The sequence below is a fragment of the Myotis myotis genome, unplaced genomic scaffold (assembly GCF_014108235.1).
Source record: "Myotis myotis isolate mMyoMyo1 unplaced genomic scaffold, mMyoMyo1.p scaffold_m19_p_1, whole genome shotgun sequence".
Classification (NCBI taxonomy): domain Eukaryota; kingdom Metazoa; phylum Chordata; class Mammalia; order Chiroptera; family Vespertilionidae; genus Myotis; species Myotis myotis.
The window spans coordinates 166,946,943-166,971,065 of NW_023416313.1; the positions used below are offsets into that span (position 1 = coordinate 166,946,943).

At 40.6% G+C, this 24,123-nt stretch overlaps 2 protein-coding genes across 6 annotated transcripts; one reads left to right on the plus strand and one right to left on the minus strand.

Annotated features, from left to right (window-relative positions):
- Positions 1-2: 2 nt before the first annotated feature.
- Positions 3-22,271, plus strand: DTWD1 (DTW domain containing 1). Of its 5 annotated transcripts, none has more exons than XM_036300983.1 (5): positions 3-121; positions 7,287-7,606; positions 13,423-13,566; positions 15,414-15,663; positions 21,953-22,270. In XM_036300983.1, exons 2-5 carry the CDS (start codon positions 7,343-7,345, stop codon positions 22,198-22,200), a joined length of 906 nt encoding a protein of 301 aa, XP_036156876.1. In that variant the 5' UTR covers positions 3-121; positions 7,287-7,342; the 3' UTR covers positions 22,201-22,270. The 5 variants fall into 5 exon arrangements, with proteins under 5 accessions (XP_036156876.1, XP_036156905.1, XP_036156887.1 ...); XM_036301012.1 differs by lacking the exon at positions 3-121 and adding an exon at positions 148-802 and having other exon boundaries at positions 21,953-22,271; XM_036300994.1 differs by lacking the exon at positions 3-121 and adding an exon at positions 821-958 and having other exon boundaries at positions 21,953-22,271.
- Positions 22,272-22,487: 216 nt separating this feature from the next.
- LOC118651621 (interleukin enhancer-binding factor 2-like) lies at positions 22,488-23,777 on the minus strand. Its single transcript, XM_036300967.1, is given in 1 exon segment — positions 22,488-23,777. A coding segment is annotated over 1 exon segment (1,059 nt). The 5' UTR covers positions 23,560-23,777; the 3' UTR covers positions 22,488-22,500.
- Positions 23,778-24,123: the final 346 nt, after the last annotated feature.

A 24,123-nucleotide genomic window follows, 5' to 3' on the forward strand; every position in this document is an offset into this window, starting at 1 on the left:
CGGTGTCGCCCGGAAAGCGCTCCGCCGCGTTCGCGTTCGTGCACGAGCAGGGCGGGCGCTCGCCGCGGGCTCCGGGGGAGCGGAGGACGCGTGGAGCTGAGCGAGGACCGCGGGCTGGCAGGTCTGAGTCCCACTCCGGTGTCCCGGGCCGGTGTGCGCGCCCCTCTGGGCGCCAGTGCCCCGGCGGGCTCCGTGCGGCCGCGGGGAGTGGACGCGCCGTCGGCCGAGCCCTCGCCGAGGTCGTTCCGGGGTCCCTGCGCGGCGCTTGCATTTTTTTGGTTGTTGTGGGCCCTTCGGGGAAAAACACTTCCAGATTTTTCTCAAAAAAGAAAAAAAAAAGGAAAAAAATACCTCCCCCCACCCCTTCCAACAATTATTTTCGGTGCTTTCCGTCTCAAAGAAAGTCTGTCCTGGCAAAGTTAGTCTCTAGGGACTCTACTTTATTCTTTGTATTTTTAGTGTTCGGAGTGGTTTGCGGCAGGAGAAACGCAGCACAGACGTGGTGTGCCATGCATTGTAATATTTGAAATATTAAGATAATGCTTACATAATAAGCAAAGGAGCTTGTTACCTATGGCTAAGTTATTTGGAGGGAATATAGGACAAGTAAGGAAATATATGATCACTCTGAGATGGCAAGTCCGTGGAGTTGGCGGATAAAGCCGCCACTAAAACCACAACGTTTAAGGGCTGCTTCGGTCTGAAGCCGGTGCGCCGGGACGACTACGAAGTGACTACGAAGTACCGGCTGCCCCCCGCCCGGGGTGGTCTGGGAGGGCCCCTGGGTCCTGTGCGGAAAAAGGTGATACCTTGGAATTTAAAGAGTGGATGTGAGATCTGTATATGTTACGTGACCAGGTTCTTACAAATATTCCCGCAAAGAAATATTTGAAGGGGGTTTAATAAAAAGAAAAACACCTACAATGCAGGACAGTCTTCTGTAATGTTTCATTAGGAGGTGAGTCAACTTGGTTGTAGTTACGAGCCTTTCCATGAGTACTGTTTTGCAAAAAGAGGTCTGCCAGGCTGCATTTTTTATGTCAGGCTGCATTTGGCCCATAAAATTAGTTTGTCAGGAACTTCAGTAGCAAGATGCATACAGTATGCTTTTTCTTTTTCTTTTTTTTTTAGAATGGTTTTGGTTTGGTTAAGTATTTGTTGACTGACTCCTGCTGCATTAGACACAGGGATAGGTGAGACAAGTAAAGAGGTCTGCCCTTGCAGAGTTGACTGTCTGCTAGGACACATAACTTCACTCAAAGGTACTCGAAGTTAAGGTACATTTTTCCATGTTAAATATGTGGAATCAATAAGTGCACAGAGGTAGAGATGTAAGAGATTGCCATAGACTATCTAGAATCCTGACTTTGAGACTAAAAGTAGAGGATTATGTGCCAGGTAGAATTGATGCGACTTGGTGAGTAATTCGTGTTTTGGGGGGATAGGGTAGAAGGAGGATTTGTTTTCAATCTAAGTCCCAGAATGATGGATGTACTAGTTAGTTCCTTAGGAATAGTCTCCCCCTCCTCCCCACTTATTTTTTTAAAAATCTTGATTGTTGAAATTTTCCCCATTGATCCCTTCTAGCCTGCAGCTGTCCCCCACCCCAGGCCTTCACCACACTATTGTCTGTGACCATGGGTGATGCATATATGCATAAAAGTTAATTTGGTTAATCTCTTCCTACCTACCCACCTACCCCCGCCTTCCCTTTGAGGTTCAACAGTCTGTTCCATGCTTCTATTTTCTGGATCTATTTTATTCATAAGTTTATTTTGTTCTTTAGATTCCACATATAAGTGAGATCATGTGATACTTATCTTTTTCTGACCGGCTTATTTCACTTCGCATAATACTCTCCAGGTCCCTCCATGCTGTCTCAAAAGGGCACGAGGTCCTTTTTTATTACCGTATAGTATTCCATGGTGTAAATGTACCACAGCTTTTTTTTATCCACTCATCTACTAATGGGCACTTGGGCTGTTTCCAGTCTTAGCTATCGTAAATTGCACTGCTATGAACATAAGGGTGCATACATTCTTTCTGATTGGTCATTCAGGTTTCTTAGAAAATATTCCTAGAAGTGGAATCATTGGGTCAAATGGCAGTTCCATATTTAAGTTTTTGAGGAAACTCCACACTGTTTTCCATAGTGGCTGCACCAGTCTGCATTCCCACCAGCAGTGCATGAGGGTTCCTTTTCTCCACATCCTCACCAGCACTTGTCATTTGTTGATGGTAGCCATTCTGACAGGTGTGAGGTGATACCTAATTGTCATTTAATTTGCATCTCTCTGATGATTAGTAACTTAGATCATTTTTTTCATATGTCTCTTAGCCTTCTGTATGTCCTCTTTTGAAAAGTGTCTATTTAGGTCCTTTGCCCATTTTTTTACTTGGATTATTTGTCTTCCTTTTGTTAAACTGTATGAGTTTCTTATATATTTTGGATGTTACCCTTTATCAGATGTATTGTTGCCAAATATGTTCTCCCATGTAGTGGGCTCCCTTTTCCTTTTATTGATGGGTTCTTTGCTGTGCAAAAGCCTTTTATTTTGATGTAGTCCCACTTGTTTATTTTATCTTTTGTTTCCCTTGCCCTAGGAACTGTATCAGCAAACATATATAAAGTCTCTTTATGTTTTCCAAATAACTCCCATGCATATATTTGGTGTTAACAAGTATGTTTTGAAGGTTTTGAATCATCACGTTTGCAACACATAATTTGTACACATTTGAGGCAGGCTGTTGGCTGGTCATATGGTTTCAGAGACCTTTGGAGGTAGCTGCCCATGACCTACTACTGCTGACCTCTTCTTTGTGGCCACATCAGCCATAAATGAGTGTGTGTAGGTGAGTCAGGGGAGGGAGTCATAAACATGCCCCTTTCACTGTCTCACAGGTATTTATAGCTGATTTCTGTAGGGGAACAATATTTATATAAGGTTCCACTAATATCTATTTAGTTATATGGATGGAAGCCCAAGTATAGGGGATGTTTCTGAGGCATCTCAAAAGGAGTGCATGTTGAGAGCCCTAGAAAAAATGCACCATTAGTTTTCCATTGAATACCCAGGGAAATGAATTAGTCCAATCCATTTTGTTTGTTTGTTTTGGGAGGAGTCCTGTGATTGAAGTAACTCAAGATTGGTATAGCCTAAAAATGTTTCTCTGTAAGGACTGCAGGCAACACCAGAACAAACCCAAATTTAGACTTTTTTCCCCTCCAAATTTAGACTTTTAAGGCTGCCTCCTGTACTTAGAATGAGTTTTTGATCTTAGGATTTCTTTATATGTATCTGTAGATGAATTCTACTGATCTACAAATCTCATGAAATTGTGAGAAAAACATTGTGTCTGTAAAATTCATTTGCTGTAAGGTGTGAGACTCTCAAGTGATCTTAAAAGGATCTGAGGCTCAAGAAAAGGTGGCTGCTTAATATCCTGCACTGTTCTAGTCATTGAGAGCATAGTCACAAAGATAGAAGCCGTTTTGGAGTAGGTGATTTGGTGTGGGGGTCAGAAGTAGATGATGTTTTCCATTTGTGAGACAAGAAAAAGTGATTGGACTATTATTCTGAAATAGCACTTTTTCTGAAAAATCAAAAATGTAAATCTATACCTGATCTGTACACATCAAAAATGTTTATTATACAGTATTTTGATTTTCCCCTTGGGTAAATTTTGCAAGTATATTTTTCCTTTAATGAACATCATTGTTTTCCTTTGCATTTCTTCTTTGGGACTCCAGCTCCCTGGAATTTATAATCTACTAGAGGCACGGTGCATGAATTTATGCACAGGTAGGGTCCCTTGGCCTGGCCGGCGATTGAGGCCAAACCGGGGTCCATCCGGGTGTGGGTGGGGCTGTGGGAGGGTGGCCGACCGGGGTGAGGGACCATAGGAGGTTGGCTGTGGAAGCACACTGACCATCAGGGGTCAGCTCCTGCGTTGAGTGTCTGCCCCCTGGTGGTCAGTGCGCGTCATAGCGACTGGTTGACCGGTTGTTCGGTTGTAATGGTCACTTAGGCTTTTATATATATACTAGGGGCCCGGTGCACAAAATTCGTGCACTGGGTGTGTGTGTGTGGGGGGGAGTGTCCCTCAGCCCAGCCTGCCCCCTCTCACATACTGGGAGCCCTCAGGCGTTGACCCCCATCACCCTCCAATCGCAGGATCGGCCCCTTGCCCAAGCTTGACGCCTCTGACAGAGGTGTCAGGCCTGGGCAGGGGACCCTCATTTCCCCCCATCACTGGTTCTGCCCCCAGCCCAGGCCTGATGCCTCTGGCCCAGGCGTCAGGCCTGGGCAGGGGACCCCCAGACCCCTCCGATTGCTGGCTCTGCCCCTTGCCCAGGCCTGATGCCTCGGCCAGAGGCGTAGACCCCCATCACCCTCCGATCGCCTGATCGGCCCCTTGCCCAGGCCTGACGCCTCCGCCAGAGGTGTCAGGCTTGGACAGGGGACCCCCATCTCCCCCCGATCACTGGCTCTGACCCCCGCCCAGGCCTGAGGCCTCTGGCCCAGGAATCATGCCTGGGCAGGGGACCCCCATCTCCCTCTGATCACTTGCTCCACCCCCCGCCCAAGCCTGACGCCTCTGACCCAGGCTTCAGGCCTGGGCAAGGGGACCATTATATCCCCCCAATCCCCGGCTCCGCCCCCCACCCAGGCCTGATGCCTCAGCCAGAGGAGTTGACCCTCATCACCCTCTGATCACCAATCACTGGATCGGCCCCTTGACCAGGCCTGAGGCCTCCGGCAGAGGTGTCAGGCCTGGGCAGGGGATCCCCAGCTCCCCGCGGTTGCAGGCTCTGCCCCTGCCCAGGCCTAACACCTCTGGCCGAAGCATTAGGCCTGGGCAGGGGACCCCCAGCTCCCCGCGGTTGCAGGCTCCGCCCCTGCCCAGGCCTAACGCCTCTGGCCTAGGCGTCCGGCCCGGGCAGCGGGGACCCGCAGTGGCAGTGGCCCCGCGATCGTGGGCTCCGCTTTAGGCCCAGGCAAGGGACCCCTAGCTCCCGGGACTGCCAGCTTCGACCGTGCCCAGCTCCCATCACTGGCTCCACCCCTACTTCCTGCTATCACTGGCCAGGGCGGCAAAGGCGCCTGATTCTCCAATCATGGCTGGGGGGCAGGGCAAAGGCGGCCCTGGGGCCGCCTTTGCCCTGCCCCCCAGCTCTTAGCTCCCCCCTGGGTTTCTGATCACTGTCAGTGGCAGGGGGCTTCTTCCTGCTTTCCCTTTCGCCTCCCTGCATTGTGCCTACATATGCAAATTAGCCACCATCTTTGTTGGCAGTTAACTGCCATCTTAGTTGGCAGTTAATTTGCATATAGCCCTGATTAGCCAATGAAAAGGGTAGCGCCATACGCCAATTACCATTTTTCTCTTTTATTAGTGTAGACTAGAGGCCCAATGCACAAAATTTTTGGCAAGGGGCTTAGCCCTTGCAGCCCTGGCTTCGTCTGGAAGGTTGTTCGGCCATCCAGTCTAATTAGCATGTTAATGCTTTTTTTGTTATAGGTAGATAAACTCCTGATGAGTAATTAAATTAGTATCACTAAACTTCTTGTTGGTAAATTATCTTGTATATTATGTTCCACTGGACTTTTTGTTCATATTCTATTTGGGAGACCATTTCCTGTTGCAAATCAGTATTTTGCCTGTCAGAGTGCCTGGAGCCTCATAGTTAAACACCACAATGCCTTAAGACTTTATAATAGGAGAATCATTTTATAGTTTTGGAATGCATATAAAATCAAAAGGGCCCCAGTCTCTTTCTGCTCAAAAGATATTGTGCTTACAGAGCATTTGAATACAGTTTTGGCAGCCATCATCCTTTGAAGGAAATATTTAAGTGGAAAAGTCATTTTCCTATTTTATTTCTAGAACTAATAATCTGAATGGTGTCAAAAAAAGCAGTAGGAATTCTTAGAATGAGTGCATATTAATGTTACTCTACAAAACTTTAAATTTATAATATTGTATTTTATTTTTCAGGGATATATTTTATCTTTTGGGATATTTTACAAATAATTGAAAGTAGATGCAGCTCATATTTTAATAGATGTTTGATATATATATATGTATTTATATATTTTGTTGTTGTTATTGTTAATCCTTACTTGAGGATATTTTTTCCATTGATTTTTAGAGGGAGCAGGGTTAGGGGAGAGAGAGAGAAACTTCAATTGTGAGAGAGATGCATTAATTCAGTGATTCTCAACCTGTGGGTCGCGAACCCTTTGGTGGTCGAACAGGGGTCGCCTAAGACCATTACGATTCATAACAGTAGCAACATTACAGTTATGAAGTAGCAACGAAAATAATTTTATGGTTGGGTCACAACATGAGGAACTGTATTTAAAGGGCCAGAAGGTTGAGAACCACTGTATTAATTGGTTGCCTCCCACACATCAGAGCTGAGACTATAACCTGAAACACAGGCACTTGCCCTTGACTAGTAATTGAACACAGGACCCTTCAGTGGGACACTCTAGCCAAGCCGTGGGCAAACTACGGCCCACGCCGTTTGAAATGAATAAAACTAAAAAAAAAAAGACCGTACCCTTTTATGTAATGATGTTTACTTTGAATTTATTTTAGTTCACACAAACACTCCATCCATGCTTTTGTTCCGGCCCGGCCCTCCGGTCCAGTTTAAGAACCCATTGTGGCCCTCGAGTCAAAAAGTTTGCCCACCCCTGATCTAGCCACACCGGCCAGGGTTTTAGTTTTATTTTTTATGTGTGTTTTAAGTTGGAGAGGAAAGTATCTTTTAGAACATAACCAACTAAATTTTGCTGATTATATTGGAACCTTGTATTTTCATTAGTCCTGGTTGAGATTAGATGTGATGTTATATCAATTCAAAGAGCCTATTGGGTTGAATACATTCCTGGCTGTTACATTAAGCCATTGCATTCCTATTATAAAACAAAATTACTGTTTGGGAAACAAAGATAGCCACTGAAAAATGGATTGTTGCTACCTAAACTTTATATTTGAAATAAGTTTTCTAAGAGAGCACCTTTCTGTTCTTATGGGAGGGTCCCTCCAAAGGGTAATTTATGGTTTTGAGTTTATTGCATTTTAATTTTGTATTTCCAATAAATTTAATTCAAAAGTATGCTAATTTAGTAATTTAAAAACTTGTTAACTTTTGTTAATTCTAAAAACAGCACACAGTTGTGAATTAAATTGAGTAATTTTATATGTGGAGACAGTGAGTAAAATGTTTTGTTATTATTTTGTCCCCCCCCACACACACACACTATTTTTTTTTTCAGTGCACCTACGATAATGTGTTGTAGAAATAGATGTTAAACTTCAGTTTGAATGAAAAATGTCTCTCAGCCCACCTATATTTCTCAAAGAGAGGGAAGAAAATAGTTCAAGATTGGTGGAAATACAACAACCACAAACTACTTCCATAGCTGCAGAAGATCCTCTTCAAAACTTACGCTTAGCATCTCAAGAAGTTCTTCAAAAAGCTCAGCAAAGTGGAAGATCAAAATGTCTTAAATGTGGTGGTTCAAGAATGTTCTACTGCTATACGTGTTACGTCCCAGTTGAAAATGTACCTATGGAGCAGATGCCACTTGTGAAGGTTGGTAAGAAATTAATTGTTTGAAAGTAGGAACATAGATTTTAAAAAGACATCTCATATTTTCCTGTTCTAATGTAATTGATACACTTGATAAATAGCATCATTAGGAAAATGAATTATATTAATAGAAATGTAATCCTACAGACTGGAAACCTGTTTGTTTTTCCTGTCTCTGGAAAAACAGATCCAGATTGCCAAAACGCTAGGGTCTGAGATGGTGTTGTTTTTAATGAAATCAATTATTTTTTAAATTAATGATTATAATTCATTTACAACCTTGGAAAAAATGTGGTATAAACATGAATACTACAAGAGACAAGTTTATAGACTGCCTGAAGGAGCTTCAAAAACCACCTCAGGTCCTGGGACTGCTCTGAGGAAACATATACCAAAGGACGAGATAGGCTTCATTTTTGTTTAGGTTTTTGTAGAATGGGCTTAGCTCCATCCTGTACATGAATATGGAGCACCTGTCAGTGACTAAAACGAAAAGATACTAAAATTGAAAAGACTAAGACTACTCATTGGGCTGTGTTATAATTTGTAGTAATTTAAAGCTAGATCTTAAAAATATATGTGAATTGATTACTTGGCTTATATTTTTTGTTGCTTATCAAGACTACTATTATATAAAGTATAAAAATCTGTAGAGCATTATGTCTATGTAATCAAAGAATTTATTATTACACTAGAGGCCTGGTGCACCAGTGGGTTTCCTCAGCCTGGCCTGCGGGGATTGGGCCAAAACCAGCTCTCTGACATCCCCAAGGGGTCCCGGATTGTAAGAGGGCGGTTCTCGGATGACACACCCTGGAATCTGGCTCCCTCTTCTCTCGTTCCAGGTGCATCACCCAAGAACTGCAGTTGCCAAGCATCTGCCCCCTGGTGGTCATTGTACATCATAGCTACCGGTCGGACGGCCAGTCGAACAGTTGCTTAGGCTTTTATATAAATACTAGAGACCCAATGCATGAAATTCGTGCAAGGGTAGGCCTCACAGCCCTGCCACCCACCCACTGGTCATTCCAGAAGGTTGTTCTGCCATCAGGTCTAATTAGCATATTAGCTCTTTATTATATAGAACTGGAGGCCCAATGCACAAAAATTCAAGCAAGAATAGGCCTTCCTTCCCCCGGCTGCTGGCACTGGCTTCCCTCCAGGACCTGGGCTGCTTCCCTCCAGCCACCAGCGGGCACCCAGGATCCGGGCAGATTCCCTTAGGCAGCCGGCAGGCAACCAGAACCTGGGCTTTGCTCTGGCCTCAGCTTCATCCAGAAGGACGTCCGATCTAATTAGCATATTACCCTTTAATTATTGTAGACTAGGAGCCCAGTGCACAAATTTGTGCACCTTGAAAGGAACTGTGGGCTGTGAGGCTGCAGTGGGCACAGGGTCAGGTCTCAGCCCATTATCTGTGGCCCCTCCCGCCACCGCTGCTCCCACATGCTGACGGCGCTGGCCCTGCTCGCACCCGCTGGGGGTGCAGAGCAATTGGAGCCGGCGCCAGCAGAGGGTGCGAATGGGGCCAGAACTGTCAGTGGGTGTGAGTGTCAGCTGCTGCCCTAATAGCCCCTCAGGAGCAGGGGGAGGTGGAGAAGCCCCCAGGGGCAATTAGGCCTGCAGCTGCCACTTGTACCCACTGATGGCGCTGAGCGATTGGGACCGGTGCCGGGTGCCAGCAGCGGGTGTTAGTGGCAGCTCTGGCACCGGCTATGGGTGCAAGCAGGGCCGTTGCTGGCAGCGGGTGCAAGAGGTGGCTGCTGGCCCTGATCTCCCCTCAGGAGCAGGGGAAGGTGGAGAAGCCCTGAGGGGTAATCGGGCCGGCAGCTGCCACTTGCACCTGGTGCTGGCCCCTATCACTCAGTGCCAGGTGCTGGAAGCGGGTGTGAGTGCTGGGCGGGACCACGGCATGCGGGAGCAAAGAATTTTCAGTAACCACCAGAGGCTTGCCCTGATGACATCGACCAGCACCCCACCTTGGTCTGGCACCCCCACTTACCTGCTCCACCATACCACCGTGGCCGACAGTTCCGCGCACATCATAGCAATCGGTTCGGTTGTTCGGCTGTTCGGTCTATTTGCATGTTAGCCTTTTATTATATAGGATAGGTGTACGTTAATATGTCTAACAGTGACTGGGGATCTAGGAGTAAATCAAATAATGTATAAAATTTGACTCCTCCCTATTAGAATTAGTGAGACTAAATTACACATGAGCTCATTAGAACTGGCTAGTAAGAAAATAAGTTGTAACTACACTTAAAACATTTAATGTGGTGATCTTAAGGTTCATTAAATTTGAAGTAAGAATAATTTAATACTCATATTCTGTTACTTGGATTTCAGTTTAGCCTATATATTATCTTGTCAAGTCCACAGTCTTCTCAGGGGTCTAAAATCGTACTTACAGGCTATTAGAAAGTTTACTGGTTGAGAATAAGTAAGCATGGACTCTAATCAGCTTTATAGCTATTTCAGAAAAACTGAGAACTTGAGGACAATAATTATTTTTAAGTTTCCGATTATCTTATAAGAATTTAGTTACATTTCAAAGTATTATTTTTGAAGTGTACACAGAATTATTCTATCATCTATTTATGTTATAGCCACATAAAGAAAGTATTTCATGAAAAGTTTTAATATAAAACTTTTTTGTTATCGTCAAAAGGGATTGAAGATCAGAATAAAATTCAGTGATATATTGACAGGGCTAACATTCTCATAGAAATTTAATAATAGAGGATTATTTCCCAAATCAGTGGTCTAATGTACACTACTTAATAGAAATGACTCAAAACACTATGCCAACTGTTTGATCAACTCTAAATGGCCTGCTTATCTATGCAGTTTTTGAAAGTGACTATATTTTAAAGGCCATTTATAAAATTGATGCATTAATAATATATATTAATAATAAAAACTAAGTTTTTCTTTCTAATTTCTACTTTATTTTTATTTTTACAAATTGTTTAGCATTTGCTTTTAGGTAGCCTGCTTGGGAAGGGAAGATAATTACATAATACTAGTAAATAACTACCTCCCAAGCATTAAATTTTAGTCTGGAAATAAATTCATAAATTTCTGTCCTTTTATGTGGAATATGGTTTTTTTTTTTAGTGCCATGAGAAATGCATGAAAAAATTAAAAGATGCTCTTGGTATTTTTTTTTAAGAAGAGAAAATCATAAGGTAAAAGGAAGCTTCATTTTTATTAAAGTCCTAGACTTTAAAAGGCTTTCTTTGAGAAAGTAATAATCTTGTGGGGACGGCTTAGTTAGGGCTTTCTGCTAATGGCATTTTGATAAATTTGGGCAGATAAGTTTGTGGTAAAAATCTCTCATAGGATACATAGTGGTAAAGGACATATTGGTGTTCTTTACATGTTTGAAAATGAAACATCTGTATTTGAACTGCATCTAGTCAACTCTTCTGATGTTATCCTGTCATTATTTAAGAAGTATCTTCCTTTAAGATATGTGAACTAGAGCACAAATATATATTTCTATGATAAGATCTGTGTCTGTGCTTTGCATAGAATCAGAAATTTCAGGCTTAACTTCCAGAGAACTACAGATACCTGGACTAGGTCCCAGGAATACTTCTTGAGCACAAAATTTGCATAATTGTCTTCTACTAGTGCTTATAGATTTTAGTCTATAATAGACTAGGTCAGTGGTCGGCAAACTGTGGCTCTTTGGCCCCTTGAGTGTGGCTCTTCCACAAAATACTGACTTCTGCGCATGGGCCACGAAATTTCAATCGCACTGTACATGCCCGCCCGCACGTGGTATTTTGTGGAAGAGCCACACTCAAGGGGCCAAAGAGCTGCATGTGGCTCGCGAGCCACAGTTTGCCGACCACTGGGCTAGGTACGTAGTTTGTAAAATACATTAATAACACTCAGTCCTGTGTCCTTGATACAAATGATATTTTTCAAAGGTAGCCGGCTGGTCAAAAATGTTGATCACCTTTGGAATTTTCAGCTCTACTAATCAGCCATAAAAGAAATTGATTGTATTAGTACTAGAATACTTGGTCATGATTTGCTTTCTTTTTCTTCTTTCCTTTTCCTACCTTCCCTGGGCAAAGTAATGCTAGCCTGGTAATGACAGACCCTGGGGAAAGGAAATATAGTTCACCTGAGACTGAGCATCATGAGGGAAGTCTGATGTAGAGTTCAGCCAGAAGTAGACTGATGTAAAATCATTTGTGAACTGCCTACTTAAATGGTAAATTTTCTATAGCTAGAAGTTGCTTTGATGATTTGAGCCAGTTGGCCCTAACGTATAACTAATCACTAGGCTTAAATGGAGATAGTAGAAGAAATTGGGTTTGAAACCCTAAATTGCAAACTATTTGGGAAACATTTATGGCCCTTCTGGGGCATACACTGTTTGTCCTCTTTCACGTAATCATCTGGAAAGATAAAATACGTGCCATTGAGATCATTTAGTAGCATGTACCAACTACTCCTTAAAAAAATAGTTCTGGAATTAATGATACACACAGAAGCATGGATGAATCTCAGAATAATTATTTTGTGAAGAAAGTTAGATGAAGAGAGTATATACTGTATAATTTTATTTTTATAGAAATCAGTAAAATCAAGCTTATCTATAGTGATAGCACATCAGTGGTTGCCTAAGGACTGTGGGTGAGAGTTGATGGAGATTGGGGACAAAGGGAAGCACAAGAAGACTTTGGGGGTGATAGGTATGTGCATCATCTTGATTGTAGTGATGAGCTCAAGGGTGTAACATGTTAAAACTCATCAGATTGTACACTATGAGTGTGTGTAGTTTATTGTATCAGTTTCTTCTCTTTAATAAAGCCGTTTAAAAAATTGTTTTGTACTCCAGGGTAAAATAGCTGTGTGTTCAGGGTAAACACCTAGGGTGCTGCCTGTTTAGTGTAGGACAGGAGCTGGAAGAGTGCTTTCATAACAATAAGTCCTTTGAAACCTGCAGTGCCAAGTCCATCTCAGAGAGGGTTCTTATGTATAGTGGGAGAGAGATGACTAAGCTTTCATTTTCATAATCATGGCTGAGTGCAGCACTTGCACAAGCATTATGCAGAAAACCCAACCACATCAGTAAAGTAATAGGAAAATATAACTAAAAAAATGCAAAATAATATTAATTTTGCATAGAGAAAGGACAACCCATAATAAATAATTAAACTTTAAGAGAAATAGGCCAAGTCATTTTGAGAGAGTTATTTTTACCCATAGAATGCACCTCCTAGGTCCATTCTGTTACTGCTTTTTTCAGTTGATAATTATTTCATTTGTGTTGTTAAAAGACACTTCTGAGAATGATGATGTTTACAACTAAGGATAATTGGATATATGACGTCAAAGGATGTATAAGGAACAACATTTTAACTTGAATTTTAGATATGAAACTTTGCCCAAACTTTTATTTCCTCTTACATGTCATAAAATGAACAAATCTGAAGCTTATAGGAATTCTAAAAAATATTATTGGCAGAGATGCTGAAATAGAAGTGATTGGACTCAATGGCTTTGTAACATAAATGAAAATGACATTGGAGCTTTGCTTTAAGAGCAGATTCTCTGTTAAATGAGTTAAAATAGTTCTATCATATGATTAACAATATCGAGGAAGAAATTTGGATTTGGTTTATGATTCTTATTGTTCTTAACAGCCTGGTGTAGAAATGGATTATTTTCAAACCATAAGTATATTTATAGAGATGTAGTGTGAGTTTGCTGTTTAAGCTTTAAAGACCATTTGTATTAACATACTAATTAGAATTTTAATATATGGCTTGTTCACTTTTATTTTTTAATTTTAGCTTCCACTGAAGATTGACATCATTAAACATCCAAATGAAACAGATGGCAAAAGTACTGCTATCCACGCGAAACTTTTAGCACCTGAATTTGTAAATATTTACACGTACCCTTGTATTCCGGAATATGAAGAAGAGGACCATGAAGTAGGTAGCTTATTTCTTGCAACTGTGCACATTGAATCTAAAAATGAACTTTAAATTCCAGTGTTGTTCTGAACTTACTTGAACACAATTTAATACTTTTCTTAATGATCTAGGGTTATCCTTATATCTAGCACTAAACAACATACACTTCATTTCATTGGTATCTGAAGAGATCAGACGATTCTAGATTTGTTAGACTTTTTTGAGTCTCCACTTTTTATCATTTTTTTCTGAATTCTTTAAGTTTTTACACTTTGCCAATATTATTATGCCCACTTTTACTTTCTCCCCACTTCATTGTCCTGCCTATACAACACATAGGTGGTCTAATTTAATGCGAACTGAGAAACCAGAGTACAAACATTATTGGAATTTCTCCAAAAGAAGGAAAGAAAGACTGAATGAAAAAAAAATTTCAGGAATTTTAGAGCTTTAGTATATGGCCTTTGTAACATTTCTTTTGTCAGCTGAGAGGCCTTCCTTGCTCATTTCTAGATTCCTAATTGGTTTTTGCATAGTTGAAATTTCACATTGGTGAGATATTACTGGCCTTGTTGAAAAGCACTTTTGTAATAGATCTCAAAAAGAAGTAGGCATTGGGTACTTTTTAAAGAAACTTGTAAGCCCTTTTAGGTATATTGGGGATCATTTATTGGTGGTGTTAATCAGGAACAAAATTAAAAATTAATACATACACTCAGTTGTTCAAAAAAGAACTTGGTTTTTCCTTTTTCATAAGTATGTTTTTTATTGAGTTTATATAGAAAATTGTGTTTGTAAATAATACCTGAATTTTGGATCTAGGAATATATTTGCATTTCCTTCTCTGGTCAACTAGGTATAATTTATGTTAATTAAATAGAACACAGTGCTAGGTTCAATAAAGTGATGTGATATCTTATAATCCAAGAAAATCTAAAACCCCTAGACTTTGCTAATTAAGTGCAGGGGGAATATTGGCATGGATTGTGGATGTTTAAGCAACTTGTATATAACTTTGAAGTTTAAAAATTCAAGATTTGTTGTTTCTTTTATTTTTAGAATGCTTATTTTTAATATTAAAATGATGCTTGTTAAAGAAAATTTGGGAAATACAGAAAAGTATGGGGGATAAAATACTCATAATTCTACCAACATCTACTCATTTCACAAATATTTACTGGATGCCTGCTTTGTAATAGCAGCCGTTCAGACATTTCATTGAAGGCTCTAGGAGTATAAAGTCTCAGTAAAATGCTAAAAGAAGTACTATAATTTATAGAATTTTTCCTTTAAAGTTAGATTTTTCAGTTTTAATTTTGTACTGTAATAGATATATTTTTAATAAATATTATGGGTGTGGTGGGTATGTGGGTATTTAAGGTTATTTTATTAAATGCCCACAAGTGAAATTATTTGATGAAAGAGTGTGAACATTTCAAAACTCTTCAAGTTGCCAAATTGCTTACCAGTATTGACTGTGTATCATTTGTTTTGTCTATTATATAGGTAAAAATGATATTTAATTATTGAGCACTTTTCAATGGTTCTTTTACAAAATATCACAGACTTTGCCTTTGATCTTATGAAATATTATAAAGTTTAGTTTTCTCTTTCAAGGTACAATTAACTAGGTTTCTATCCACAGGTGAATAACTTATTTTGAAATAAAACTTTTAGGTAGTATACAGTGATTATAAATTACTTGGAAAGAGTCAAATACTTTACCATATGTGTTGAAGAAGTGGATGTAGTAGAAGCTAATGCTTGTTTCTTAGATATTCATTTTTTTTCTCTTAAAGTTTTAAGTCAGAATTTATTCATTCTGAGCATAATCACAACTATTAACTTAAGTTTCTTTGCTTTAGGTTGCGCTCATTTTTCCTGGACCTAAGTCTGTCTCAATAAAAGATATTTCTTTTCATCTGCAAAAAAGGATTCAAAATAATGTGAGAGGCAAAAATGATGACCCTGACAAGCCATCTAGTAAACGCAAGAAAACTGAAGAACAAGATTTGAATGACAACAAGTGCAAAGAGACAACACTGAAAAAAATTATATTTATAGATAGCACCTGGAACCAAACAAACAAAATATTCACTGATGAGAGACTTCAAGGTAAGAAAAAAAATTGTTTTTGTATTGCTTTTCCCCCCCAACTTTCATTTCAGAAAACTTCATGTCTACAGACACATTAGAAGAATTGCATTAACTACCCATACATCTTTTACCACATTTGCTTTATTTCTCTTTTCTGTATTATGTGTGTTGTATACTTAGATACATATTTTTTTGGTTGAACCTTTTGAAAGAAGGATGTAGGCTTTACAACACTTCACCTTTAAATGCCTGTGTACATCTTTTAAGAATAATTGCATGATCATAGTATCATTATCACTTTAAGAAATTAACAAAACTTCTGTAATGTCTAATATACAGTCCAAATTCACATTTCCCTAATTGACCCAAAAATATATTCTGTAGCTTTTTTTCCTCTGATGTATGATGTGGTATGTAAACTCACATTCCATTTGGTTACGTCTCTCCATTCTCTCTTAATGTAGAACAGTTCCCTGTTTTTGTTTTTCATGACTTAGAATTGTGTGAAGTGGACAGGTCAGTTGTCTGAATGTTTCATCGTGATTAGATTCAGTTTAAAATTTTTTGCAAGGATCCTTACAGATAAGAATAAATCCAGGATTTCCCATGACAATTCCAGTTTATAACTATTGTTTTGGTATAATTATTAATAAGATTGCTTTTTACTCTTAGAAATGAGGCTATTTAACTGATAAATTATATGATTACCCTATTCATATAGGTGACGTTGTTTACTAATTATTGCATCAAAACAGGAGGCATCTAAATAAGTTCCATTATTGGTGATAACTTTCAGTTCTTGGTTAAAGGTGATTGCCAGATCTCTCCGTTCTAAAGATTTATTTTCTTCTTTGACATTAGTAGTAATCTGTGAGGGGATGCTTTGAGACTGTGGACTGTCTGTTTACCAACTGCTTTTCATTCAGAGGTTTTTGTATTCACTGATGATGCTTCTTTAAATCAGTAATTATATCGAGAATTGCAAAATGATAAAATTTTAATTTTATTATTTCTTCTATATTTGTTGGCTGGCATTCTTATGTAAGGAAGAGCTTTTCCTTTTTCTCCTTCTCTTTTGTCTTCTCTCCTTGTACCATTTATGAGATCACTGTGGTGTGATACATGCCTTTTTAATTCAGTATGTTAAAATCTATAATGATTATATATATTTTTATGCCCAGATTGTCTCAGATTTTGTCAGTGGGAGCGCTTCAAGTCCTTTGAGGCATGGCCTCATTAGTCTTTCTGGTTCAGCACTTTTTCCTTCCTCAGACCTAGAATTAATCATTCAAAGTTTACTTGCACTTTTCCCCTGCCCCAGACCAATAACCAGTCATTCAAAGGAACTGTGGTGCTTTTTTAATGGGGAATGATATTAGAAATCAAGATCTGGTAAATTTATTACTGTTTGGATGTCATCGCTTCAAAGGACAAAGCCAAGAAAAAAAAATGTGTGTGTGTGTGTGTGGAGAGAGAGAGAGAGAGAGGCAGAGAGAGGCAGCTTTAACATTACAGTGATTTTCTTTCTTGTTTTATATCTCTTTTTCTCTTGGAGTGAAAAGATTAGTTCCTAATAATAATGGTTTATTAGTAAAAGAGTAGCTTTATTTCCCCAAGTACGACAACCAGTAATATGAAGAACAGGAGCTCTTATGAACTCTCATGCTGTTTCACCTACTCAGTTCTTCAGGCTTTCTCAGTTTTTCTAAAAGCTTTAGTTTTATTTCCAGCTTTTTGGTGGCTTTATCTGTGTACCATATGCGATTATAAGACAAGAGAGCTAGCTACCAACCTAGTTGGTAATAGGCAGTTGCCAAAAGAGTTTCAACCTGGGAGAGCTTCTCCCAGGCTGTTGTCAAAAATACACCATTAAGAAAAGAAAGTTTATGACACGTTTTTTTTTCGGAGTCTGACTTGTGTTAATCAGTACCAAGCCAAAGTGAGTGACATTAGTAAAGTTAATTAGCTCAATTTATATGGTTCATACCTGTGAAATCAACATAAATGTTAGTAAGATTGCTTTCCTGTTCTGTGTGTGCTTATGTGTATGTGTGTGAGAAAGATAGAGAGATACAGAGAAATTGTGTGTGTGTGTGTGTGTGTGTGTGTGTGTGTGTGTGTGTGTGAGAGAGAGAGAGAGAGAGAGAGAGAGAGAGAGAGAGAGAGAGAGAGAGAGAGAGACTGTAGAGCACATGACCTGGAAGAATCTTGTTGCTGATGTTTAATAGAGAAATGGAACCCTAAAACCCTTCTCTTTGGATTCTGCTGGCCACATTATCTTGGATGGTTACAGCAGCAAATTACTCCCCAGTTTGAAGATTTTTCTGAGCTATTTTTCTTTATATGGTTATTGAAAGGATCCAATGAAAGACCGTTAAGTGAAAACACTTGAAAAAATCTATATAAGGAATTTCTGAGGTAAAATTCAAAATCTGTTTTCAGAGCGTCCACATGTGAGCTTAAGGCTTAAAATCAGATTTGTACAGAATAATTTTTGTTCTTCCCACATCACATAGAAAGTATCATCCATTTTAATTCTGGGATACATTACATTTTTAAAAAGTATGTCTCAATTCCTTCAAAATCATGAAATAAACCGATTTCTAGAGTCAGTCTTCTCTGCATGTCCTACTCTGGCTCCACCGTTCACCACAGGGAAATCGGGCTCTGTGCCTATTTACAATCTCTGTATTTGTGAAATACCATTTTCCAGATAAGCCCAATTACTTCCACAAGAAACAACTCATGTTTGTTATAAATCATTGCCTTTAGGCTTGAAAACATTTTATCATTTCATGGGATTAATGTGAACAACTCTAAACCTCAGTTTAAACCCTCAAAATTAATGTATTAAAAAAGTAATGTTTCTGTTATCTTACTATGAGTGCTGAGGTTAAGAATCCCCTTAACAATGTAAAAACATCATTTTGCCAGACTTTACAGAGGAAAGCTCTGGGTGTTTTACTACTGTCAAAATAACACATTTAAAGGTTGAATGTCTAATTTAATCATATAGTGTAAATCTACACATGAACTGACACACATTCTTGAAGATTCACCATGGGAAGCTTTGGGGGATGTGGTGGGAAGGATGGTTTTCTTTTTGTTAGGGAGAGGGTCCAGATGATTAAAGTGGGAATTATATCATAATTTGTTTTAAAAATTGCCAGCTCTATCCCTTCATTTTGACAGATTTGTTCACATTATAAACATTTCCCAAACTATACTTAGTGTGTTAATGAATGCGCGTCATACTAGTATATTACCTTATTTCGTCCTCAAAACAATATGATTTTCATTCCCATTTTTTGGTTGAAGAAATTCAGGCAATAATTTTAGAGGGAAAAGCCATCTACAGTTACCTGCTTTCAAATTTTACTGCTAAAATAAATTGTGTATTTATCTTAAAGTTATTGATTGCCAGAAATACTGGCAAGAAATTTTTTTAAATGTATATATCAAACTTTTTTTTTTAAATACATTTTTATTGATTTTTTACAGTGAGGAAGGGAGAGAGATAGAGAGTTAGAAACATCGATGAGAGAGAAACACCGATCAGCTGCCTCCTGCACATCTCCTACTGGGGATGTGCCCGCAACCCAGGTACATGCCCTTGACCGGAATCGAACCTGGGACCCTTCAGTCCGCAGGCCGATGCTCCATCCACTGAGCCAAACTGGTTCCGGCTATATCAAACTTTTAAAAATATAAATTTTCTAACTAATTTCATGTCTGTGTATTTTAGTGTAATTTAAAAGGTTCTATATGTCTATATATTTCCAAGGAAATTTTTAAGACAGGATAGATTAGTGGTGATAGTCACTAAATATTGGTTTTTATATTTAACTAGAGGCCTGGTGCATGAAATTTGTGCACCGGGGGTGGGGGTGTGGGGGGGTCCACAGCCCAGCCTGCCCCCTCTCACAGACTGGGAGCCCTCAGGAGTCTGGCCTCCCTTTGCAGGAGGTGACCAGGCTGATCAGGGGAAGGCGCCAGCCCCATCACCCTGCTGCTGCTGCCACTGCCACAGCCACCAAGGTGTTTTCATCAACACGGACTCCAGTCCCTTCACCATGAAAAAATGACAACTTTCTTTAGGCATTTTCAAGATGTGTCTTTCATAGGATATAACATTTCTTTCTTTCTTTTTTTTTTTTCTTTATCCTCACCTGAGGATGTGTTTCCATTGATTTTTTAGAGAGCTTGGAAGAGAGAGGAAAGACAGAAACATCAATGTGAGGGACACTTCGATTGGTTGCCTCCTGCATGAGCCCTGACCTGGGCCCGGCCAGGGAGGAGCCTGCAACCTAGCTACATGCCCTTGATCAGAATTGAACCCGGACCCTGCGGTCGGCAGGCCGAGGTTCTATCCACTGAGCCAAACTGGCTAGGGCAGGATATGACATTTCTTAGTCCCTCCAGCAGCGGACCTTCGTTTTTTCCTCCAGGAGTGTGGTGGGAAAACCCTAGATCACCTTCTTGGATTCTTGTTACCCAAGTTACCAAGAACACTGCTAGTGGAGGCGTACAGGGAGCTTAGCCAATGAGCGGTCAGAAAAGGTGTTTCCTCTACAGCTCATGTGCAGAGGACCCCCTGCATTGTGTCCGCTGGGTTGGGGGCGTGCCTGAGCCGTGCTGCAGGTGCCGGGGGCACGCCCCCAGCTCAGCAGCCCTGCGTTGTGTCCGCAGCCCGCCCTCCCTCCCTCCACGGCCAGGGCATGGGATGCTATGGGTGCTGCCATCTTTGTGTCAGAGTGATGATTAATTTGCATAATATTACCCTTTCATTAGATTAGATTTTTTAGAATATATTAGATGTATTATAGAAACTAGCATTATTATAATAGTTGCTCTTAGTTTGTTTCTTTTTATAAATCACATTGATGATGTCAAAATTCTACGTTTAGATTTTTTTAAAATTTTTCAATTACAGTTTACATGCAATATTATTTTATATTAGTTTCAGGTGTACAGCATAGTGGTTAGACAATCATATACTTTACAAAGTGGTCCCCACCGCCTATGTTAAGATTTTAATTGTACTAATTGCTTACAACATTTTCAATACTTCTAGATGCATTCAAGACCATTAACCTGCCTATTTCTTAGTGAGTTTCAGAATGATGTTTTAAATGTTAATTTATCAAGGAAATGAAACCCTTCTGAAAACTGGTGAATTTAGTCCTGTCACAAGTTTAAATAAAAAACGACAGTGGTAGGTAGCAGAAAGAGATGACTTTTGCTGTGGCTGGTTGCTCAGTGGTTAGAGTGTCAGCTGTGGGTTCAATTCCCAGTCAAAGGCACATATTTTAGTTGCAGGTTCAATCCAGGCCTGGGTTGGGACTCAAGCAGGAGGCAACCAATCAAAGTGTCTTTCTCATGGCAATATTTCTCTCTTCCCTTCCCCTCCTCCCACTCTCTCTAAAAATTAATGGGAAAGAAATATCCTCACTCCTGGGATGAAGATGAGAGAGAGAGAGAGAGAGAGAGAGAGAGAGAGAGAGAGAGAGAGAGAGAGAGAGAGAGGGAGAGAGAGGAGAGTGAGAGAGATGAATCCCTTAAATATTAACTACTTTTACCCATTGCTACTGGGTCCAAGACTTACAGGTATAAGATTTCAATCTGTGTTTTATATTGCTTCTGTATATACTTTAAAGCATTTAAGAAAATATTTTATTTATTTTTGTTAATCCTCACCCAAGGATATTTTTTCATTGATTTTTAGAGAAAGTGGAAGGGAGGGGGAGAGACAGAGAGAGAGAGAAACATCAATGTGAAAGAGACACATCAATTGGTTGCCTTGCACACAAGCCCAGACTGGGGCCAGGGATCTAGCCTGCAACCAAGATACGTGCGCTTGACTGGAATCAAACCCAGGACCCTTCAATCTGTGGGCTGATGCTCTATCCACTGAGCCAAACTGGCTAGGGCAAAAATATCTTACTTTAAATTGGGAGCAAGGGGTTTAATCTGTGCTCGTTAAAAAAAAAATTTAATAGAAATCATTTAATTGTACCACACCCTGTGATTAAGAAATATTTAGTCGTGGGTGAGTGGTTCAATTAGTTGAAATGTTGTCTCGTATTCCAAAAAGGTTGCGGGTTCGATTCCAGGTCAGGGCACATACCTAGATTGTGGGTTCAATCCCTGGTCATTGTGCATATGTGAGGCAACCAATCTCTCTCTCTCTCTCTCTCTCTCTTTCTCTGTGTCCCTCCCTTCCTCTTCTCTGTCTAGGATCAATAAACATCCTTGGGTGAGAATAAAATGTATATATATTTATACTTTTCTTATTTGTTTTTGGCAGGGTTGCTACAAGTTGAGTTGAAAACAAGAAAAACTTGCTTTTGGCGCCATCAAAAAGGAAAGCCAGATACCTTCCTTTCCACAATTGAAGCCATCTACTACTTTCTGGTAGACTACCATACTGATATATTAGAAGAGAAATACAAAGGACAATATGACAATCTTCTATTTTTCTACTCTTTTATGTACCAGTTGATAAAGAATGCCAAATGCTCTGGAGACAAGGAAACAAGAAAAATTACTCATTAGTTTTTAAGAAGCCACTTTTGTTTCTTTATTTTGTTAAAATCAATAAACTTGTAATTGTGCTTTGTTTATTCTTGGGGAATATTCATGTGTCATGTCTGCAAGACCACTTTAAAAAATAAGGCTTTATTTATTTTACCTCATATGTTTAAAATATATTTTATTGATTTTTTTTTTCCTTCCATAGTTTTTTATTTTCTTTCCTGTCTCCCCCAGCCCTCAGAAATGCCACCATATAGAGCCCAGTAGCAGTTATCTCAGGCTCCATCTTCCCCGTGGGTAAGAAGGGTGGAGAGAAGGGAGTCACTCCTGAGTCTCCATGCTTTCCTCCTCCTCTCCTTGAGGTGGTTCTTCTGTATTCTCCTCTTCCTCCCCTTCCTTCTCTGGTGGCTTCTCATAAGCCTTTTCTGAAGGTGTCACTATCACTCCATCCCAGGTAGATATTTCAGAAGCAAGACAGCTGGCATCACCCTCCTGGCCAAGGATCTTCCTAAAGCCACCATGTGAGAGGATTCAGACCAGAGTCTGAGCTGTGAAGCAGACCATGTCCTGCTGTTCCAAAGTCATGACCGTGTGGACTCCGAAGTTGCCACTCTCACAGGGGTCTGTGATACCCATTGACCCTGGCAAGAACAGTCCTGCAGCCACAGCCAGAATCTGCAAGCAACGCCTGTATGCCACATGTAGGGCCAAAGGCTGTCCGGTGGGGTTGTTCATCACGGCATAGTGTCCGAGTAGGTCAAGGATCCAGAGTGTGAGGGGCTCAAAGCCAGGAAAACGAATCCTCAGGTCCTTCTGAAGTCTGATGAGAACTTTAACTGTGGACTGAGAAGCATCTTCTTCAAACCAGCGGGCATGGCGGATGGCTGCTAAGGCACTCTGCAACACCTTGATGTCCAAAGGGAGGTCTGGATCCAGTTTTCGGAGGTTGGGTGGCACTGTGGTAATGAGAATCTTCACTGTAGCATCAGAAGAACTGATCTGAAAGCCAGTTTCATTGGTCAGCATGGTCCAAACCTCAGATGGATCCTGTGCTCTGAGGTTTTCCACGACTGTGTTCCCGAGGGCAGCAACAGCTTCCAACGTTGGCAAAATCTTCAGGATGACCACCAGGTCAGCCACATGATGTCCTGTAGTCCTTGTTCCCTTTTTATATGATCCAACCTGTTGTACTTCTTCAACCTGCACTTCAAATGTCCCTGGAGCCACAATCAAATTGTCAATCACATTGCTTATTTTTGTCACCAGAGAAAGGATAGAGGCCTGTTCAGCAGAATTAGGAGCAAGGTCCTGATTTCTTTTCGGCAATGCCTCACTGAAGGAAGACTCATCAGGTGCTGGCTTAACCCGAGGGAAGGCCATTTCACACAAATAGACATCAAATGGGATGTGGGGCACCAAGGGCCTGAACCCTCCTCCCAGGGCCTCCTCGGGAACCAAAGCGCCCGCCAGGACCTCGGCCTCTGTCGCCCCAGATCCTGAACAATGGAAGCCACACCAACCACCCCTCTCTTCCAAGCGGCTTGCCGGGATGCCAACACACCACGGCGCGATTGGCTCCCGCCTTACTCCTCCGCTTATGCCTATTGGTTTACCGTAGAAAACGGGCTTGTAAACCAATTAAAAATCCCTGCTGCGTCAGGAACTAGTCAATCAGATTAGACTAGACAGTAATGACGATTTTTTTTTCTTTTTACCAAAACTTAGACGGCGCTGTGTAAAGCGATTAGGACAGAGATCACGTAGGAAACTTTCTATAGGAATCAGGAGCCGTCTGCACCCGCAGAAGCAGAGTGGCGCGGTGGAAGCGTGCTGGGCCCATAACCTAGAGGTCAATGGATTGAAACCATTCTCTGCTAGCAGGATTTTTTTTTCTTTCTCTTTCCCTTCACTAGAATAAAAGAGAATTTTAACTTTTTCAGTAAA